The sequence below is a fragment of the Phalacrocorax aristotelis genome, chromosome Z (genome assembly GCF_949628215.1).
Source record: "Phalacrocorax aristotelis chromosome Z, bGulAri2.1, whole genome shotgun sequence".
NCBI classification, from domain to species: Eukaryota; Metazoa; Chordata; class Aves; order Suliformes; family Phalacrocoracidae; genus Phalacrocorax; species Phalacrocorax aristotelis.
This window is the reverse complement of record NC_134311.1, coordinates 50,559,831-50,577,829: the sequence shown is the minus strand read 5'-3', so window position 1 is coordinate 50,577,829 and position 17,999 is coordinate 50,559,831. Positions and strand designations below refer to the sequence as shown.

At 38.8% G+C, this 17,999-nt stretch overlaps 1 protein-coding gene across 3 annotated transcripts in view; it reads left to right on the top strand.

The window, feature by feature from the left end:
- Positions 1-10,888, top strand: part of KDM4C (lysine demethylase 4C) — a 260,269-nt gene extending 249,381 nt beyond the window's left edge. For all 3 annotated transcript variants that reach the window (XR_012657889.1, XM_075078323.1, XM_075078324.1), the window contains 3 exons: positions 3,060-3,179; positions 7,682-7,774; positions 9,872-10,888. Coding sequence is in view for 2 of the 3 variants with exons in the window: in XM_075078323.1 (XP_074934424.1) it covers positions 3,060-3,179; positions 7,682-7,774; positions 9,872-10,048 (390 nt within the window). In the remaining variant the exon portion in view is untranslated. The remainder of the gene's footprint in view (positions 1-3,059; positions 3,180-7,681; positions 7,775-9,871) is intronic.
- The last annotated feature ends 7,111 nt before the right edge of the window (positions 10,889-17,999 follow it).

Genomic DNA, 17,999 nt, shown 5'->3' with positions numbered 1-17,999 from the left:
ATACCGCCTGTAACAAGAAAAGTTTTAAAATGTTTGTTATTTACAGGTTTTTGCCCATAAAGAAACTTTGTGAATGGCTGTAAACCTAGCACTGGTGAGTGAGGCCATATCTGGAGTGCTGTGTCCAGTTATGGGCTCATCTCTACAAGAAGGATGTGGACACACAGGAGCAAATAGAGTGAAAGGATATGAAGGTGATGAAGGGACTGGAGCATCTGTCATATGAGGGCAGGCTGGCAGAGCCGGGACTGTTCAGCCAAGCGCAAAGTAGACTCGGGGATCAAGTGTATAGATAGATACCTGATGGGGGAAGTAGAGAAGATGGAGCCACACACTTTTCAGTGGTGCAGAGTGATAGGATGAAAGACAGCGGCTACCAACTGAAGTACAGGAAATTCCTTAATACGGAATTTTTCTTCACTTAAGAAATTACTTTTTCACTATGAGGGTTATAGAATGCTGGGCTAGTTGCCCAGGGAGATGGTGAAGAGTTCACACTTGGAGATACTCAAACCCAACTGGACGTGTCCCTGAGCAACCTTCTGTAGCTGACCATGGTTGGAGCTGGGGCTCTGAGCTGTGAAACAGCTGGAATGTTAAACTGGACACTTCGGTGTATAGGCTTTTCAGTACCATGATTTTGTCCATTTGTGTGAAGGACAAAATATGCTGTGTAATTGTACAGGAAATGTACATGGTTTACAAACTGAATGTAGATTGAGCCCACACTATGTTATTTACAGCTGGTGTATGGGAGTGTTGAAGGATTGCCTTATCTTGATATCTGACTTTTCGTTATATGACTGAGAAAAGTGAGGTTGCATCTTTGCAATTTTGTCAGCCTAATAAATGGGTCTAATCATTCCCCAGAAGAAAATGGTGAGGATTATTTTTGCAGTAAAAGAGGAATCTCTAAAATTGTTAAGTAATGTGAAAATAAAAGGTAGGAACTCACATAGAAATCAACAAAAACTATTAGTACAGGTTTCCCAAACATTGTTCCATAGACTAAGACATTGTGGTGATACATGAAGAATGGGATTGTTATTTGTCTAGTTGTTTGCATGAGAACTCTAATTTTCCATATGAGCAACTCCATTAGGTATCCTACAGAAGCTGTGAGATTTTTTTTTCCATGTGCAAGGTACAAAGGGAGCAATTAATGCTGGGCTTTTTTTCTTGGAAAAATAATGTTTGGCTTGACATTGTTGATAGACTGTTTGTTTTCATGAAATTTGCTATCTTCCATGATGCATTTTAAAAGTTTGGTTCATGACACTTAGCCAAGACTCCTTTTTGCACTTTAGCAATAAATAGACAGAGGAAGAAGTATGATGGTGACTATAACCATCATGACAGTCTTCACTGAGGAGAGAGCATTAAAAATATAGCCTTATTTAATTTATAGTCAGAGCTATGATAGTACTAGCAATCCCTGTCCCCCAAGAAGTCGTAATTATTCCACTGTTGGTAAGTAGTCAGCAGCCCTCTTTTCCTTTTCCTTTTCCCCTTTCCACCCATCTCTCCTGGAAATACTGGGAAGAGTAATACAGTAATGTCACCTACTAACCTAAATATATGGTGAAGTTGAAAGGCTGTATCTTTCTGTGCCTATCACAGCAGCATTTGCCAGGCAAACACACAGGGCATATTTTAGAGCTGTCCCCTTGGCACAGTGCCTGAGGGCTGACAGAGGCAGTGTTGTCATGCAGGAAAAGTGTGTCTCTGTGAAAATCCAGCTTTTTACTTCTTTTCTCATGTGTTGAATCAAATTCATGGATTAAGATGTGTATGATTAAACACAGTTTATAAAGCCTGGATTTGGCTTGCATGATATCATAACAAGATAATGTCTAAGTCAGGATGACTGTGGTGCATTTTTGCTCCCAAATTTTGAGTTCTTTGTCATGATGATTGTTGGTCTCTGTCAGAAGTGAACTTTTGAACTCAAAAGTACAATATTTTTGTAAATTATTCCATGTAAATCTGAGACTTGGAAAACAGTAATGGTATCGCAGTAACCTGAGATAATACAATACCAGGTCCTGCAGGACCTTGTCACTGAGTCCTTGGCTTCATCTTTTCTCTTCCAGTCTAGACCTCTTAGCAGTGAGCTCAGGTACCACCAAGTAGGTTCTCACACTTGGGACAATAGCACTAAATTAGTGTGATGTAGTTGGTATGAAGTATAAATGCCTTTGTTGGGGTGAGTATTTGGCAGAGATAGCTTCCAAACAATTGGTGAGTGAAGACCTGACACGATCCTTTCCTGGTCCTTCATGTATTTCCTCATGTGGACAGCTGTTGTTATGGCTGTGTGGTCAATGTGCTCTGCAGATGGGTCATTTAGGTCATAGAGAGCCATATGGGGCAAAAGAAACCATAACAAGGGTATGTCACAACTAGTATAAACTGTGCTGCTCTGACATACTCAACAAGTCAGGCACAAAGTTTGGCCAAAACAAAGGAAAAAAAATGCCTCATGTCTTCTGAAAAAAAAACCAAACAAACCAAAACAAAAACCCCACCTAATTCTTATTTGTAGGCATTTGGATTCTTTCAGTGTTTCCCCACCAGCTAAGCAAAGAACTCATTGGCATTCTCACCATTTATAGTTTGATCCGTCAGGGTATGTTTCAGTCAGCAAAGTTAGCATCTAGCAAAAATCTGCTGTGGTTAACAAAATATGAGTTACTTGAATATGTAAAAGAGAAAGTGTTGTACATAATGCAATTGCACTTTAGTGATTTTTATTTTCGATGTGTGACGGAAATTAATTTTGGAGGAAGTGTATCACAGTTGCTGATAGCTATCTGATTTATGCATATGTTGCCTTGCCAATGCAGCATCAAGCTGTAAAGAGAGTGTTTCTTTGGTCAGTATTTCATTTTCATAAAGGCTAACATTATCTTCTGTTAGCCCATTAGCAGGATTATAAAACTTGAAACACACATGGTAATAAATCTCCTCCAATTACCAAGTTGTAAAAAGCAGTTTACTGGTAATTTCAGCATAGTGGCATACTCACTGATTTGAGAATCCATCCTTCTTTGAAATAGAGCAGAGACTGCCTAAGGCTTGGCCCACCTGCAGAGGGAGAGGTTGTCCAAGTGAAATGGCCTGATGGAAAACTGTATGGTGCAAAGTATCTGGGGACAAACACAGCTCACATGTATCAGGTGAGTGTCTATATTTATTACCATGTGCTTTTTTTTCAGATGTCTTTATTTCAGATTCCTCATTTGGCTCTAGCATTGGAGTTGCCAGACTGTCATGGTTTAGCCCCAGTCAGCAACCAAGCACCACGCAGCTGCTCGCTCACTCCCCCCTGGTGGGATGGGGGAGAGAATCAGAACGGTAGAAGTGAGGCAGCTCATGGGTTGAGATAAAGACAGTTTAACAGGTAAAGCAAAAGCTGCGCGTGGAAGCAAAGCAAAACAAGGAATTTGTTCTCTGCTTCCCTTGGGCAGGCAGGTGTTCAGCCACCTCCAGGAAAGCAGGGCTCCATCACGCATAACAGTTACTTGGGAAGACAAATGTCATCACTCTGAATGTTGTCCCCCTCCTCCTTCTTCCCCCAGCTTATGTACTGAGCATGATGTCATATGGTGTGGGGTATCCCGTTGGTCAGTTGGGGTCAGCTGTCCCGGCTGTGCCCCCTCCCAGCTTCTTGTGCACCTGGCAGAGCACGGGGAGCTGAAAAAGTCCTTGACCAGTGTAAGTGCTACTTAGGAACAACTAAAACATCTCCACGTTATCACCACTGTTTCCAACAAAAATCCAAAACGTAGCCCCGTACTAGCTACTACGAAGAAATTTAACTCTATGCCAGCTGAAACCAGGACACAGACGCACCTTCAAAGCTTCAGAAGGCTGGAGTGTGGACTGTTATTGTTCCTGCTAATGCATTTAAACTAATAAATAAAGCTGGCTAAACTATTAGTAAGTGCTGTGCACTCTTTGGGAGTTGAGGTTTCACCTGTTCTTATATAATCAAGAAAATGGCTTATTTAATAAGAACTCAGGTGAACAGGTGGAACATAAAGATTGAAGGATAACATTTGTTATTTTCTCCAGGTTATTTACTTTTATTTAATGTCAGGTAATTATACAATTAATGATATAAAATTAAGTATTGGTGTGTGACTACAATAAACCTTAGATGCTACATAAAAGGAAGGAAGGGAGGACAGTAAAAGGGAGAGCATAAATAGCCCCACTTTCATTTGTCTAGAGGCTCTTTTGAATTAACACTTAATCTAAGGAGTGTTTTATCCTCAGCAAAGAAAAAAGGGAACTGAACACTGAAGGCAAGGCTAAAAAGCTGACTTCTGATTTCAGAGAGACAGTAATTGTTTTTTTATGTGCTTGCCTTTGAGAAAAATCAGTCAGCAGCTTTGAGTACTCAAGTAAATGGTAGAAACGGCAATAAAACAATCACAATAATAATAGCACTTCTGAAAGAATGAGAATATAGGTACATTTCATTTATATAGATATATAATCATTTTCACTTATGTAACTCTATTCATCTAAGGGCCACACATTACTCTACAAAAATGGCAAATTTGCTATTATATCTGTAGATAAATTAAGGCATAGGGAGGCTAAATGACTTGCTGCATTGACCTTCTCACTTTGCCAATGACTTGCAATCGAACTCAAGTCCTCAAATGCCTGATCCCTTGAGCTACTCTCTAAATCTTACCTCTTCCCTTATATTTAGCAGCTGTGTTGTGTTGTGAAGGTGAAAAGTTCTTTATAAAATATAAAGATTATTGTTCTATAGTGACATTAATCTCCAAATCATTTAATCTTCTGAACAGCTGCTCTTCTGAGGAATACTGTGAGGTAGATTAGATGAATGTTGTTATCTGTCACATTTGAAGGAATCTGACATAGTCAAAACAAACTACTTTGTCTTATTTTAGATCCCTTGGACAACATGGTGAAACCAGTTTAGTTTAAGGAAAATGGATTAACATGCAGAGGTTCAGTAAGCTTTGGAGTTCCTCAGCCTAACAGTCATTGGAGATTACTGTAAACTGCCTTGTAGCAATCCCTATCGCAGGGAAAATACCAAAAATCAAAGATTAGAGGGAGACCAGATTGCACAACATAGGACTTTGGAGGCAAACAAGTATTTCAATCTGTAGGACAGAAGAGGAGGCTGCCACAACATGCCCACAGGTTACAGAAAGTCTATCAAAAGGAGGGTGCAAGGCTAACTTCAAGACACATTAGTAGTTCTTCCTCTGGTCTTTCTACACAGCCTGTCTGAAAGCTCCCAGGACCCATGTATACACATACTCCATTCTTCCTCTGGGTTGTGAGATCTCTGTTGCACCTCTGAGATTCTCTTCCCAAGGCTTTTGTGTGATCTCTTAGATGACATGACGAAAGGAGAGACTGAAAAGGAGCCTCTGAAATGAGTGTTATGATCTAATAAGGCAAATCTGTTCTACTTTGATAAATCTGAATTTTCCTCATGTTCATGACAAGTTTGTACTGAATGGATCAGTACTTGTGCATGCAGTAGCTATGACACAATGCACCAGCATTTGTGCCATCCAGTTTGACATTTGCCACCCAGTATCCTACACAATCCCTAAGCAGAGTTGTATGTGACAAATGCAGTGGGTGTTCAAGTGAAATTGTTAATGTGATCTATGTTTGATTTCTTGGTAATTTTTTATATTGACATTCACTATCATTCAGTATTTATTTTTGAGTTTCATTTGAGTATATTAAATTATCCATCCAGTCTATTAATTGCTTTCTAACTATTTCAGCCGACCCTTTAATTTATGATGTCCTGGTAAAAGAAAGTCTCGTGGTGAGAATAACATACTACACAGACACAGTACGGCAGCAGAAGCCCAAATAAAATAACTTGCTGCGTAGAACTCATGATTTGAAATGTAGTATCTGCAGTCTGAATTAAATTGGAGCTATTAGAGATGGTGGATTTATATTTTGCATGAATCATGATACTGTTGAAAGTCTTAGAGGTGCTCTTGTTGTCTTTGCCTTTAACGGTAGGCAAATTTATTTCCAGAGTAGTATGCTGAATTATAGCTGAAGAAGTTTGAGTTACTCTTCGTTGCAAACGTTCAATATTTTTCATACTGCAAGCATGCCAGATTCTATGGTACAAAGCAGTTGCCTCCTGCTGCATACTACCAGTAAAAAGAAAAACACTGCCCATTCAGGAGGTGATTTTCTGATCGTATGGAGCTGGCAGAGTTCATTTCTTGCCCAGTTCTTTCACCAGTGATGCAAAAAACATCATTACCAATGTATTATGCAAAAACATATTACCATATGTATTGTGCATTAAGGAGCAGGAAGAGCAGAAGGGCTGGCTGCTCCTGCATCCTAGTGAAAAATACCTAAATTGCTGTAATTTTATTAAACAAGCTTAAGCCAAGTTAACCTTTACGTTCCTCTGGCATACTACTAACAGACTAGGCTTATGGGGTCAGTAACAGGAACAGAGAGGAGCAAGGATGACTTTTGTGATTTTGTTACCCATCCGTGCACTGTGGATTTTACATGCATTCCAGATTTGTGCATCCCTGTTAATTGCTGAAAAAAAAATTGCTTTTAAAGAATTTAGTAGTTCATAGATCTGTACCCTGGCTTTTGAGAATACTATATCGGATTTTTCAGCTGTTCATGATTAATCTGACATACTCAGTTCTGACAAGGTTTTAATTTGAACCTACAAAACCCAGTCCATTTACAAGTTCGTATACATGTTTTTTGAGTTTCATCTATGATAATACTTTTGATAAATTGATGTTTTCCTTTATTTTTATTTTTGGCTTATTCTTCCAGCCTAAGTCTCTTGTCATTCACATGGTCTCATTAAGTCACCTAATGATGTGGAATGGGACTTCTTTTAATTTTATACAAAACTTTAAATTACCATTTCTGTGGGAACTAAAACTGCAGTTATAGATAATAGCTGAAATTCACAATTGTTAGATGAAGTATTAAAAAAAAAATCAGCAGCTACTGAGAAAGCTTAAATGCTTCAAAGCTTCAGCATTTTAACATTCCATACACCTAGTTACATTTCCTTTCTCATTTTCTGCTAACGGGGTTCATGTTGGATTAAATCTAAACCTAAGCATGATAAAGCTTTTCATCTTCTGAACAGAGGATTTTAAAGAAATTCCATCAGATTCAATAAAATTCTGTTAACTGTTATTTCCTTAGTTGTCACTCATACCGTCTTTCTTTTGACATGGTCTTCCTCAACCTTGAAGCACAGGATTTGAAAATTAATTTTTTATTTATTAGAAGCAAGTAAAAAAATAAGAGGCAAATAAAAATGCCATGAAGACATTTAAATATGTCACTCCTACAAAGTAATGTTGTCTGTCTTGTTATTGCTTGGCATTCCTAATCTAATAAATTTTACTTCATAGTACATGTGTCAGTGTTGATTTTGAAGTCTCTGTGTGTAGATATTTTCAACTTATGAATGTGTTTAATTTCCTAAGAAATAATGTATATGTTTTATTCTAATTTTACCTTCCTAAAATAGATGGCAAAATATTTGTGTATAAATCTTCTGTGTTTGCACATGTATTTTTGTCTGAGGACATTCCCAGACATTTCCTGCAAGAGTTAAATTATAATTTTATTTTTAAATACCCATTTTTTCAATTAGGTTGAGTTTGAAGATGGTTCTCAAATAGTAATGAAGAGAGAAGAGATCTATACACTAGATGAAGAGCTTCCTAAGAGAGTAAAAGCACGTTTTGTGAGTATTTGCTGATGGTAACTTCATACTATATATATGCTTAAATTGTCAATAACACTATCCTTGGCTTCATTTTGGATTTTCAGTTTAAATTGAATAAATGCTTTGTGAAGCCTGTACTACTATGACTGGATAAATTAGCATAACAATTACAACAATGGTCCATTTGCTAGTGAGAATGGTTAGTTGTTCTTCCAGTACAGGCAAACACTGTTGACAAACATAATACTTTTCCCTTAAAAGGGACAACTTGGTTGATCATCTGTCAGATCATGAATTATCAAGTTAGTAAATACTTAAACTGACAGACATTCTGTTCTTGCAGTATGCTTATAACATGTGTGTGCTTTTTAAAAAACTTTCCAATTTCTCAGAGCTTTGTGATTTTAAAAGCATTGAATTTAATAAAAATTCAATTAATTTGTTCTAAGAAAAGTGCCTGATCAGAATTCATTAATGTCACTGGCAGGGCTCATCAGCATTTCACTAGTCTTTGGTTTAAAGCCAAATCTTTGCTATATTTCTTAGGTTTCCTGCAGTTTCAAACAACATCCACCAGCTAGTCATTTATATACATGCCATGTGGAAAAGTGTTGAGGTTCATAAAAAGCATAACACTCAAAGGTTGAAAAGAGAAAGTTCTGCCATATATTTGTTGGAGGAGACAAGACTAGTGCTCTTACCTGTCTTCATCTTTAATGCTAAATATTGTGTAATTCAATCCATTACCAGGTCTACTCAGAAGAGCTCTGTGTTCTTCTCCTGCCCATGTTCTATTTTAGCTTGTTCAAAACTGCATTGCAAATTAAATGTTACCTTTCTTAAAATGTAAAACCAAAGCCTAAAGATGCAAAAATCTTGTCATGATTGAAGACAAACAATAATTTACTGTTGTGAATAAAAAATTCCCTCTTACTTGAAGATTCCATTCAGTGAAGCTTTGAAAGGAAGAACAGCGTACAGTGTATTTTTCACTGCTGCAGGCATGTGGGCTTATACATATTACCTGTTCACACATCCATTATGTGACATTAATTAGCTGATTCTTGAAAGCTGGGTGCAAGGAGTTGTAGGGAAATGTTGTGTAGACTTGATTCTTCAGGCATACGTTAGCTTATATGAGTTTGGTGGACTAGCATAGCATTGCATGGCGTAGGAGTTGAAGAGGTTTCAGTCCGACTTTCCTTTTCTATTTTCTTTCTTGCTCTGTGCAGCTGCCATAATTTCAATTATCATAATATCCTTTCACCCAGTTCCTGGCAGCCAAACCCAACATGGATGCTGTATATTTCAGAAGCTAGGCATGATGCCATGTTATGTAACTATGTAGCTTAGTCCTCAAGGTTTGCCCAAAACCTCCTACCCACCTCATGCTGAAGGCAGCGCAAGTTAAAGACAGCTTATGATATTGTTTCTGTCTCTTGAAAAAAATTACACCGATTCCTTCTAAAGAATGTTTTTCCTAATCCTGGGAATTTTACCATGACTCCAGTAGTGGAAGTTGGTCCAAAAATTCCTGCCACTGCTTTTTTCCTAAAATGCTTGGTGGCCTGCTGCTTTGTTTCAATTGATTCCCAATTGTTTTAAGGTTGCTGACAAACGACTGAACTTGTGATTCTGATTCTTTGCAGATTAGGAGGTGTGCAGGTTTCTTTTCAGAAGTCCATGCCATGGTACCTTGCACTTAAAACTTTTCTGAATAACACCAAGTGGTGGATAATACTTGATACTGCTAGGATCAAACCTGCCCAACAATTACATCACTCCCATGTTGCTGTGTTTCACCTTGAATTGGAGTGATTCTGTGACCTCTGGATAAAATCACACTGGTGATCAACTGGTGTTGGTCACATGTTTCTAAGGTACACTATAGACCTAGAGAATTAAATGATGAGTAGTACATGTACAATATGGAAAAGTAAAAATATTTAATATTTAGACATTTTCCTGAAAACAGTGGTAACTGCATCATCAGTAATGTAGCTAGCTTCATATGTTCTAGTGAAATATATCTGTGTTTCCATGTAACTTGCCTAAAATATGTCAGAATATGATGACCTGTATGAAGCTGTATATGTAATTAATGTCTGGTTTTAGTCTACAGCCTCTGACATGAGATTTGAAGACACATTTTATGGAGCACATGTAATCATGGGAGAGAAGAAGAGGCAGAGAGTGTTGAGTTCCCGCTTTAGGAACGAATATGTGGATGATCCAGGATACCGCACCTTCTTAAAAAGCTCATTCCAGAAGAAATGCCAGAAGGGGCTGTAAAGGAAGAGAGAGAGGGGGGGATGTTGGTTAAAAAGCATGCAGCATTATTTGTGATTGGTTTTGGTTTAATTGAATATTCGGCTCTACTGTGAACTAATCCATACACCAGCCTCGTAAGCTGAAGTTCTTGAGTTGTGATTTCTTCAGTTAATATATTAAAGATTTTGTAATGTTTTGCGTTATGAAACTAAGGGGGAAGCCAAGTAAAAGTAAGAGGGATTGCATAGTCATATGCTGAAGAAAATTTTCAATCCCACTCACATTGAAATAAGTGGTAAAATTCCCTCTGAATTATGAGAGAAGATTCACATTCAGAAGAGGAGACATTTTACTAAAGAGAGATAATTTCAGTGGCTTGTTTTTTTCTGCAGATAGGAAAGGCTGTTAAGTTCATTAATAGCAGTTTTTATAAAATTTTTAAAATGAATACAAATATGTACAGTATTAAGACAAACAAAAGCTGTACTTTGTACAGTGCTTTTACATTTTTATGTCACTACTGCTTTCAGTAGGATATGATGTGGACTCAATTGTTGACTTAGATATTTTTGGCTTTTACGGAAGATATCTTCAGCACAGCAAGGCTGTTTTGTATATTTAAAGAGGCAGATTTTGGCAGTTATTTTTAAACAAGTTTTTCATAAGGTCTATTAAAAATAGCTATTTGTAAAATATAATTTTCTTTCATTATCTGTACAAAAAGTTAGAATTTAAATACATATGCTTAACAGCCTAGTTTTGAATTAATATATTATGGCCTTCCTTTTAAAATAATATTCTATCAATGTAATAATATTTTAAAATAAACGAACAAGCAAATAAATACTGTCCTTTTACTTGCAGCATTTTGTCTCCTGATGTGATTTTCAATCCTATTATTTGATACCTATAGACATCAAGAAACTTCACTATATGCAGTAAGCATGTAGTTTCCTGAACACAACAGAATATATACACAGACATTCACATGACTTGCTATTAAAATACTGTACTTTCATTTCTTGTCTTTCCATTTTCCTTCAGTCTTTTGGATCTTGACCTTTTTGGATATTTCGGAGAAAGCAGAAAGTCTGAATTTGTCTGAACACTTGGGTATGCGTAACTGGAAAGAGCTTTATCAAAATGACATCATCTGTTTCTTGTAAATTGGACCTTCAGCAGGATTTCTGACTGTCTGCCACAGGAAAACGAGCCCTCTCAAAATCCAATTTAAAACTGAGTACTGCTGTTTCTAGGGTTCTGCTTGAAAAAAAAACCCTGAATATATGGACCCAAGGAATTTTTCATGACAAACCCAGCCCTTTATATGCTGAGGGACAGAGATCTTCGTTTCACTGTAGCCCTTGCATGGTTATTCTTCTTTTTCAAGTGGACAGTGAAATCCTTTCATTCACTATGTGACACCTCAATTGACAATTTAATTTTTCTGTGTTACATTAACTATCTTTTCTTGTACCGTGAAATCACTCAGAATCCCTTTAGTCTAAGAAATTGCTTAGCTGTGACTATTGGAATGTGTTTCTAATTGACAGCACTTTCTCTAGAGGTAGTGGGTTGTGGTAGGTAGTGTCTGGCATATTTCAGAATATCACAGCTCTTTCTGGTATTGTAAGAGAAAAATAAAAACTAATTATACATTTGCAAAGTGTAAGATTACTGCTGCCTTCTAGAGTTAAATGCAGCTGATATAACCTAATTATTGATGCTTAGTTTCAAAATACTGTTCTAGGATAAGAGTGCTTTTATGATCCACCATGAAGGTTTAAAACAACTATGACATTATTAATTGGCTCAATACATCTATATGTATTTTGTAATTAATAGATATTGCTATGTGGTACTACAGAGGCTAGAAATCAAATATGTGCTCTTTGCCTGGATCTGATATGAACTGTTACAATACCTTGAATAAACTGCCTCATCTCTATAAAATGGATCTAACATCTTTCCCTTCAAGTTCTTTGAAATTTGCCTATTAAAGTGCTGCAAAAAAATTTTGAAACTCTCATGCAAAAACCATCAGTTGGCTTGTTTCTCCTTCTACCTTTCAGCAAAAAAATCTTTCAAAGTTCTGGGAGGCTTTGAAATTATTTCTGATCTTTGTAAGGTGCTATAAAATACCTTCTATGTAAATGAAAGCATAATCATTGTTGTGATTGCAGTTTCATGCCTCCTGTCTCAAGACCTCATGGTCCTTGCAAACTGGGTTGGTTAAACAACTGGCCTAAAAAGAGCTTTCCTGTTCCTTTACAACTCCTGTAAAGCCACATTTTTCAGTTCCATGTCAGGTATTGGTATGGACCTTTCAGGTTTGTGAGAAGAGCAGATTCACATGGAGTGGTTGCTGTGCTGTGCTCTGGGAAACCAGAAGCCTGCCACTATCTGAATCAGGTAGGTGAACACCAAAACAGGGTCGCTGTCTGTGTAGCCAGTTTGCAATAGCCAGGTTCTCAGTCCAGTAAAACCTTTATGTGTTATTTAGTTAGGGCCAGTTATGTCTTTTCTGATGAAAAAGCATGATGACATTACTGACCGTTTCACTTACAGGGTCTGCGTAAGGAAGAGTGAAGTAGGTAGGAAGAGTGAAGTGCTACCTTTAAAGATGGGCTAACTGAATAAGTAGTGGTTTTCCTAGGTTAAAAAAAACCCAACGCAACAACAAAAACACCAAAGCAAACAAAAAAAAAAAAAACAAAAAAGCCAAAAAAACCCAAGAACGTCTGTAGCAAGAGCATGCTGCATGCCACAGGAAAGGAAGAACTATGCTCCTTCTATTATCCTATTCATACAAGTGCAAAGTAACTGTCCTGCATATTCAAAAATCCTGATGGCTATGGGTGTGCTTGTGAGTGTAAACACACAAAGTAGTGCATTTTTTTCCAGGATACATTAAATTTTTTTTTTCAGGATATTCACACTCATCTGATGAAAAATGTCAAGAAGAGGCTACAGTACTTGCATTTATGCTTCCCTGTGAAGTAGAATGCTTTAGCACTACAACTATAATTTCCACAGCTATAGTAAGGTCTGATAAAATCAAATTACTAGAATTAGATAAAAATTAGATTACTTCTTCTGAATCCTGTTTGCTTTTTTATTACTGTAGTAAAGTAATTTTGCTGTTGCTTAATAGAAGTGCTACAATATATAGTGTTGTGCTACAGTGGTTAAAAATTTTCACTTAAAAGGAGTAATAGATAAATTCCTGCAAAATATTTTTGCTTTGAAGCTTGTTTATACTTTCCAGCTATGATGTTAGTGAACAGCAATTTTTTGTAACAAAGAAGTTAATATGATGGTCTGATACTTGTAAGCAAAATATAACAGTATAAAAGCTGCCCTGATTTATTCAGTTCCACCCTTCCAGATGTTGTGAGATATTTACCAGTGTAGAAGACATAATAGGAAAAGTTACTGATAAGCTAAATATTGCTTGAATGATCATCTGGCTAAATAACAAATAGTTGTATTTGCTACCTGTTCGGCTTGATTTAGCCATCTCTATTTAGTGGCACAATCACAACTGTTAACTTTGGTAACAGATGAAAGCAAAATGATAATTTCACTAGCTGTTATGAAATGCTGTTTTTTCTTCAGTCTCTAAATTTTATAGTGGTATTTCTGTTTCTTGTTAACCAGCTGAAGTATTTCATGCCAGTGTCCAATAGCATATTAGCAGGGGAGAAAGCTTATGTAGGGCAGGCAAGAGGAATCTTTCCTGCACATATGCACAAAAGGCATATCTGTCCATATTTTTTAAAAATTGCAGAACTATCTGATAAATTTATCACACACCTTTGAATTTCAAAAGCCATCTTTGAGGCTTCTAGTCTTGAATTCCAAATGCTTTAGATGGATTTTTCTCTGACACATCTAGCAAAAAGAAAATGAGTGATGATATGGTAGGGCATAAAGGTTTTACTGGAGTTTATCTGAGCTGTTGTATATAGTCTACTTGGTTATGGCTTCACTGTTACCATCAGACTGAATTGTCCTGCAGTCCCATGCAGCTGGGATGTTATTCTCAATGCTTTAATGTATTTCCTCTGTATCTAGATTTGTAGGCAGAGCTGGTAGCTGCCAAAACTTTATTCTGTAAAAGCATGTTCCGCGTTACTAAAACTTTGGCAACTTGGATATCTTAGAGTTGAAATGTTTGTGTGTCATGGAACTCTAAGCAGTTTGGTCATTTGGAAGGCAAAGATTAAGGGGAAAAAAATCTTCTTTCTGTACTGAAATGTTCTGGTCATTTATTTGAGAACCTCTGTGGTTTCTTTATACAGTGACCAGGGAGTTGTGGGTGGATGTGGGAAGAGTGATTCCCATTAGGTATCAGGAATAGTTTTGTTAGTGTTTCTATTGATGTTCTGTCATTTGACTGAGCTAAGTGGTCTGTGGATGGGGCTCTGAGATTACGTCTTGGAGGAGCCTGTACCACTTTCAGTGCGTGTCCCACCCCAGTGCCTTTCTGCAGTGATGGAGGGAACTGTGCATGTATTGCCACCACAGTCAGCTCAGCACTGACCTTGCCAGTCTTGCAAACTGGGAGGGCCTTGTTTTGTTCACTCTAGTTACTTAAGTGGAGGACAGAGTCAGGCTGTCCTTTGTTCTCAATGCCCTGCTAATATTGCTGCAGTCATATAGAAAAGCAGGAGAAAAAGATACGAGTTAAGTACAAAGGTGTAAAGAGTTGAAGGCAGACAGGGAGAACTGATGAAGCTATACGGGGAAGAAATAGGGGGATCAGATTCTGAAAAAGGGATTTGTTCATAGTCCTCTGCAGAACTCAGGGTGCCTGAGACTCAAATTTCTTCTGGTATAAGCAAATGGCTCTGAAATGTCCCAGCAAATTACTGACAGGTTGCCTTTAGGAACAGCTAGTCCTGATGCCAGTTACTGCATGAACTCAAGGAGCAATCACCTTTGTTCTCCCAAGGATCTGGTCCTGCTCTACAGGTTGAAAGTCAGTTACATGTGATGTGTTTTAAAATTTTTTTCTTTTTTTTTCAGATCGGTCTCTCGAAAAGATAGTTTGTGTGCATTTAAATTTTTAAGCTAGAGTTAAGGTTGCAAAATAAGGCATATAGCCAATGTCAGATTTTTCCCAGAAGGCAACGTAATGCTTGAAGATTCCTTATATATTCATTAAAGATCTAGTCACTAGAGGATCTGTAGGAAAGAATCACCATAATGACTCTCTGGGATGCACAGGAGTTAAAGCAAGGAAGAACAGAGATGAGGCACTGCATTCCCAAAGGGCATTTCTTGACACAGTACTAACAGTTGATGGGAATGTCATGCTGCATTATTGAGGAGAAAAGGCTCAAGGAACAATGTAATGGAACAAAATTATCTTTGAAAAGTTTCTGTGTCTAAAAGTAGTCCACTGCAATCCATATCTCTCCCTTTCTTTGTGAGCATGTCCACTGGACATGACTAATAAAGAAAGCTGTTACCTCAGTCCAGCCCTGATGTGGCAACCAAGGGCGACTTGCATGTCTCTGTTACTCACCTTAGAGGCCTATTAGGTGAGGGATAGCAGGAACAGGAGAATTTGATATATTTTTTAGCTGGAAAGAAGAAATGACTTATTGACCTATTGAAATAGCAATAAGATTAATTTATGTGCTGAATACCTCCTTTTTTTTTTTGTAATTTCAGGTGTCTGACACCTTGAGAATAAGTCTTCTCAAAGGAAGAGCTGGAGCCATTCTGATCTTTGTCTACCCACTTTTGTAGCTCCCGCTTCAAAGTCTCCCACCAAAAGGCAGAGGAAAATGAGCTAATATTTTTCTTCCAACTCCAAGCACACGAGTAGAAAAAAGGACAATTTCCTGTCTTCCCTTGACAATCATGTGGAGCTAAGATGCAAAGGAGAGAGGTTTCTGGTGAGGGGAGCAGTTCAGTGTCTCTAGTTCTGTATATAACTTTGCCATACATAAAGGACCTTGCCTGATGGGTGTTAATTTAGTATGCATATCTGATTGAGTTAGTGTCCATGTGCTGAAAGCCAGTCTCCTGCTTAGCAATTTGGTCAAGTAACAAGTTATTCACATGCCCCATATTTGAAGTTCTCTGCTGAAAGCATCCTTCATGACTGAAGCATCCTTATCAATAACATCTTGAGTGTCAGTAACATCTGGAGGAACTAGAGGGCTGTGCAGGGTCGCAGGGCCATGATCTCATTGCAGTCTCAGAGACATTGTGGGGTAGCTCGCATGACTGGAATGTGGTCATGGATGGCTACAGGCTTTTCAGGAAAGACAGACCAGCAAGACGAGGTGGGGGAGTTGTTCTTTATGTGAGGGAGCAACTGAAATGCATCGAGCTCTGCGCAGGAGTGGAAGGAGAACAAATTGAGAGCTTGTGGGTAAAAATTAAGGGGCAGCCAAATATGGGTGACACTGTTGTGGGCGTTTGCTACAGGCCACCTGATCAAGAAGAGGAAGATGATGAAGCCTTCTACAGGCAGCTGGAAGTAGCCTCACAATCGCAGGCCCTGGTCTTTGTGGGGGACTTCAACCACCCTGATATTTGCTGGAAAAGCAACATGGCGAGCCATGCACGATCCAGAAGGTTCCTACAAAGCATCGAGGACAACTTTTTGATATAAGTGGTAGAGAAGCCAACGATGCAAGATGTACTGCTCAACCTTATCCTAACAAACAAGGAAGGGCTGGTTGAGGATGTGAGAGTTGGGGATGCCCTTGACTACAGTGACCATGAGATGATCGAGTTTAGGATACTGCGAGGTAGAAGCAGGGCTACGAGTCGTGTTACAACCTTGGGCTTCAAAAGAGCCAACTTTGGCCTCTTCAAAGACCTGCTAGGAGGGATCCCATGGGCTAGGGCTCTGGAAGGCAGGGGGGTCCAAGAGAGCTGGACAGTATTCAAGGACTACTTCCTCTGAGATTAAGATCATTGCATCCCCAGGAGGAAAAAGTCAAGCAGAGGAGCCAGGAGACCCACATAGATGAGCAACGAGATTCTAGAGAATCTCAGATGGAAGAAGGAGGTTCACAGTATGTGGAAAAAGGGACTGGCCACTTGGGAGGAGTATAGGAAGGTTGTCAGAGTATGCAGAGATGCGACAGGAAGGCCAAGGCCCAACTGGAATTAAATCTGGCAAGACATGTCAAAGATAACAAGAAGGGCTTCTTCAAATAGATCAGCAGTGAAAGGAAGACTGGGGATGCAGTGAGGCCACTGCTGAACCAGGAAGGGGACCTGGTAACGCAGAATGCAGAGAAGGCAGTTATTGAATGTCTTCTTTTCTTTGGTCTTTACTGCTAAGACTGACCCTCAGGTAGCCCAGCCCCCAGAGAAGAGAGGACAAATTGGGAGAAAGGAAGAATTACCAATGGTTCAGAAGGATTGGGTCAGAGATCACCTAGGCACACTGGACCCTTGCAAATCATGGGCCCCGACGGGATACACCCGCGAGTGCTGAGGGAGCTGGCAGATGTTCTTGCTGAGCCACTCTCCATCACCTTGAAAGGTCATGGAGGACAGGAGAGGTGCCCAAGGGCTGGAGGACAGCAAATGTCACTCCAATCTTCAAAGAGGGCAAGAAGGAGGACCTGGGGAACTATAGGCCAGTCAGCCTCATCTCTGTCCTTGGAAAGGTGATGGAGCAGTTCATCCTGGAGGTCATCTCCAGGCATGTAGAGAAAAAGAAGGTTATCAGAAGTAGTCAACATGGATTCACCAAGGGAAGATCATGCTTGACCAACCCGATAGCCTTCTGTGATGGCGTGACTGGCTGGGTCGATGAAAGGAGAGGAGGGGATGTTGTCTATCTTGACTTCAGTAAGGCATTCAACACTGTCTCCCATAGGATCCTCACAGGCAAGCTAAGGAAGTGCGGGTTGGATGAGTGGACAGTGAGGTGGATAGAAAACTGACTCAACCACAGAACTCAGATGGTCGTGATCAATGGAGCAGTGTCTGG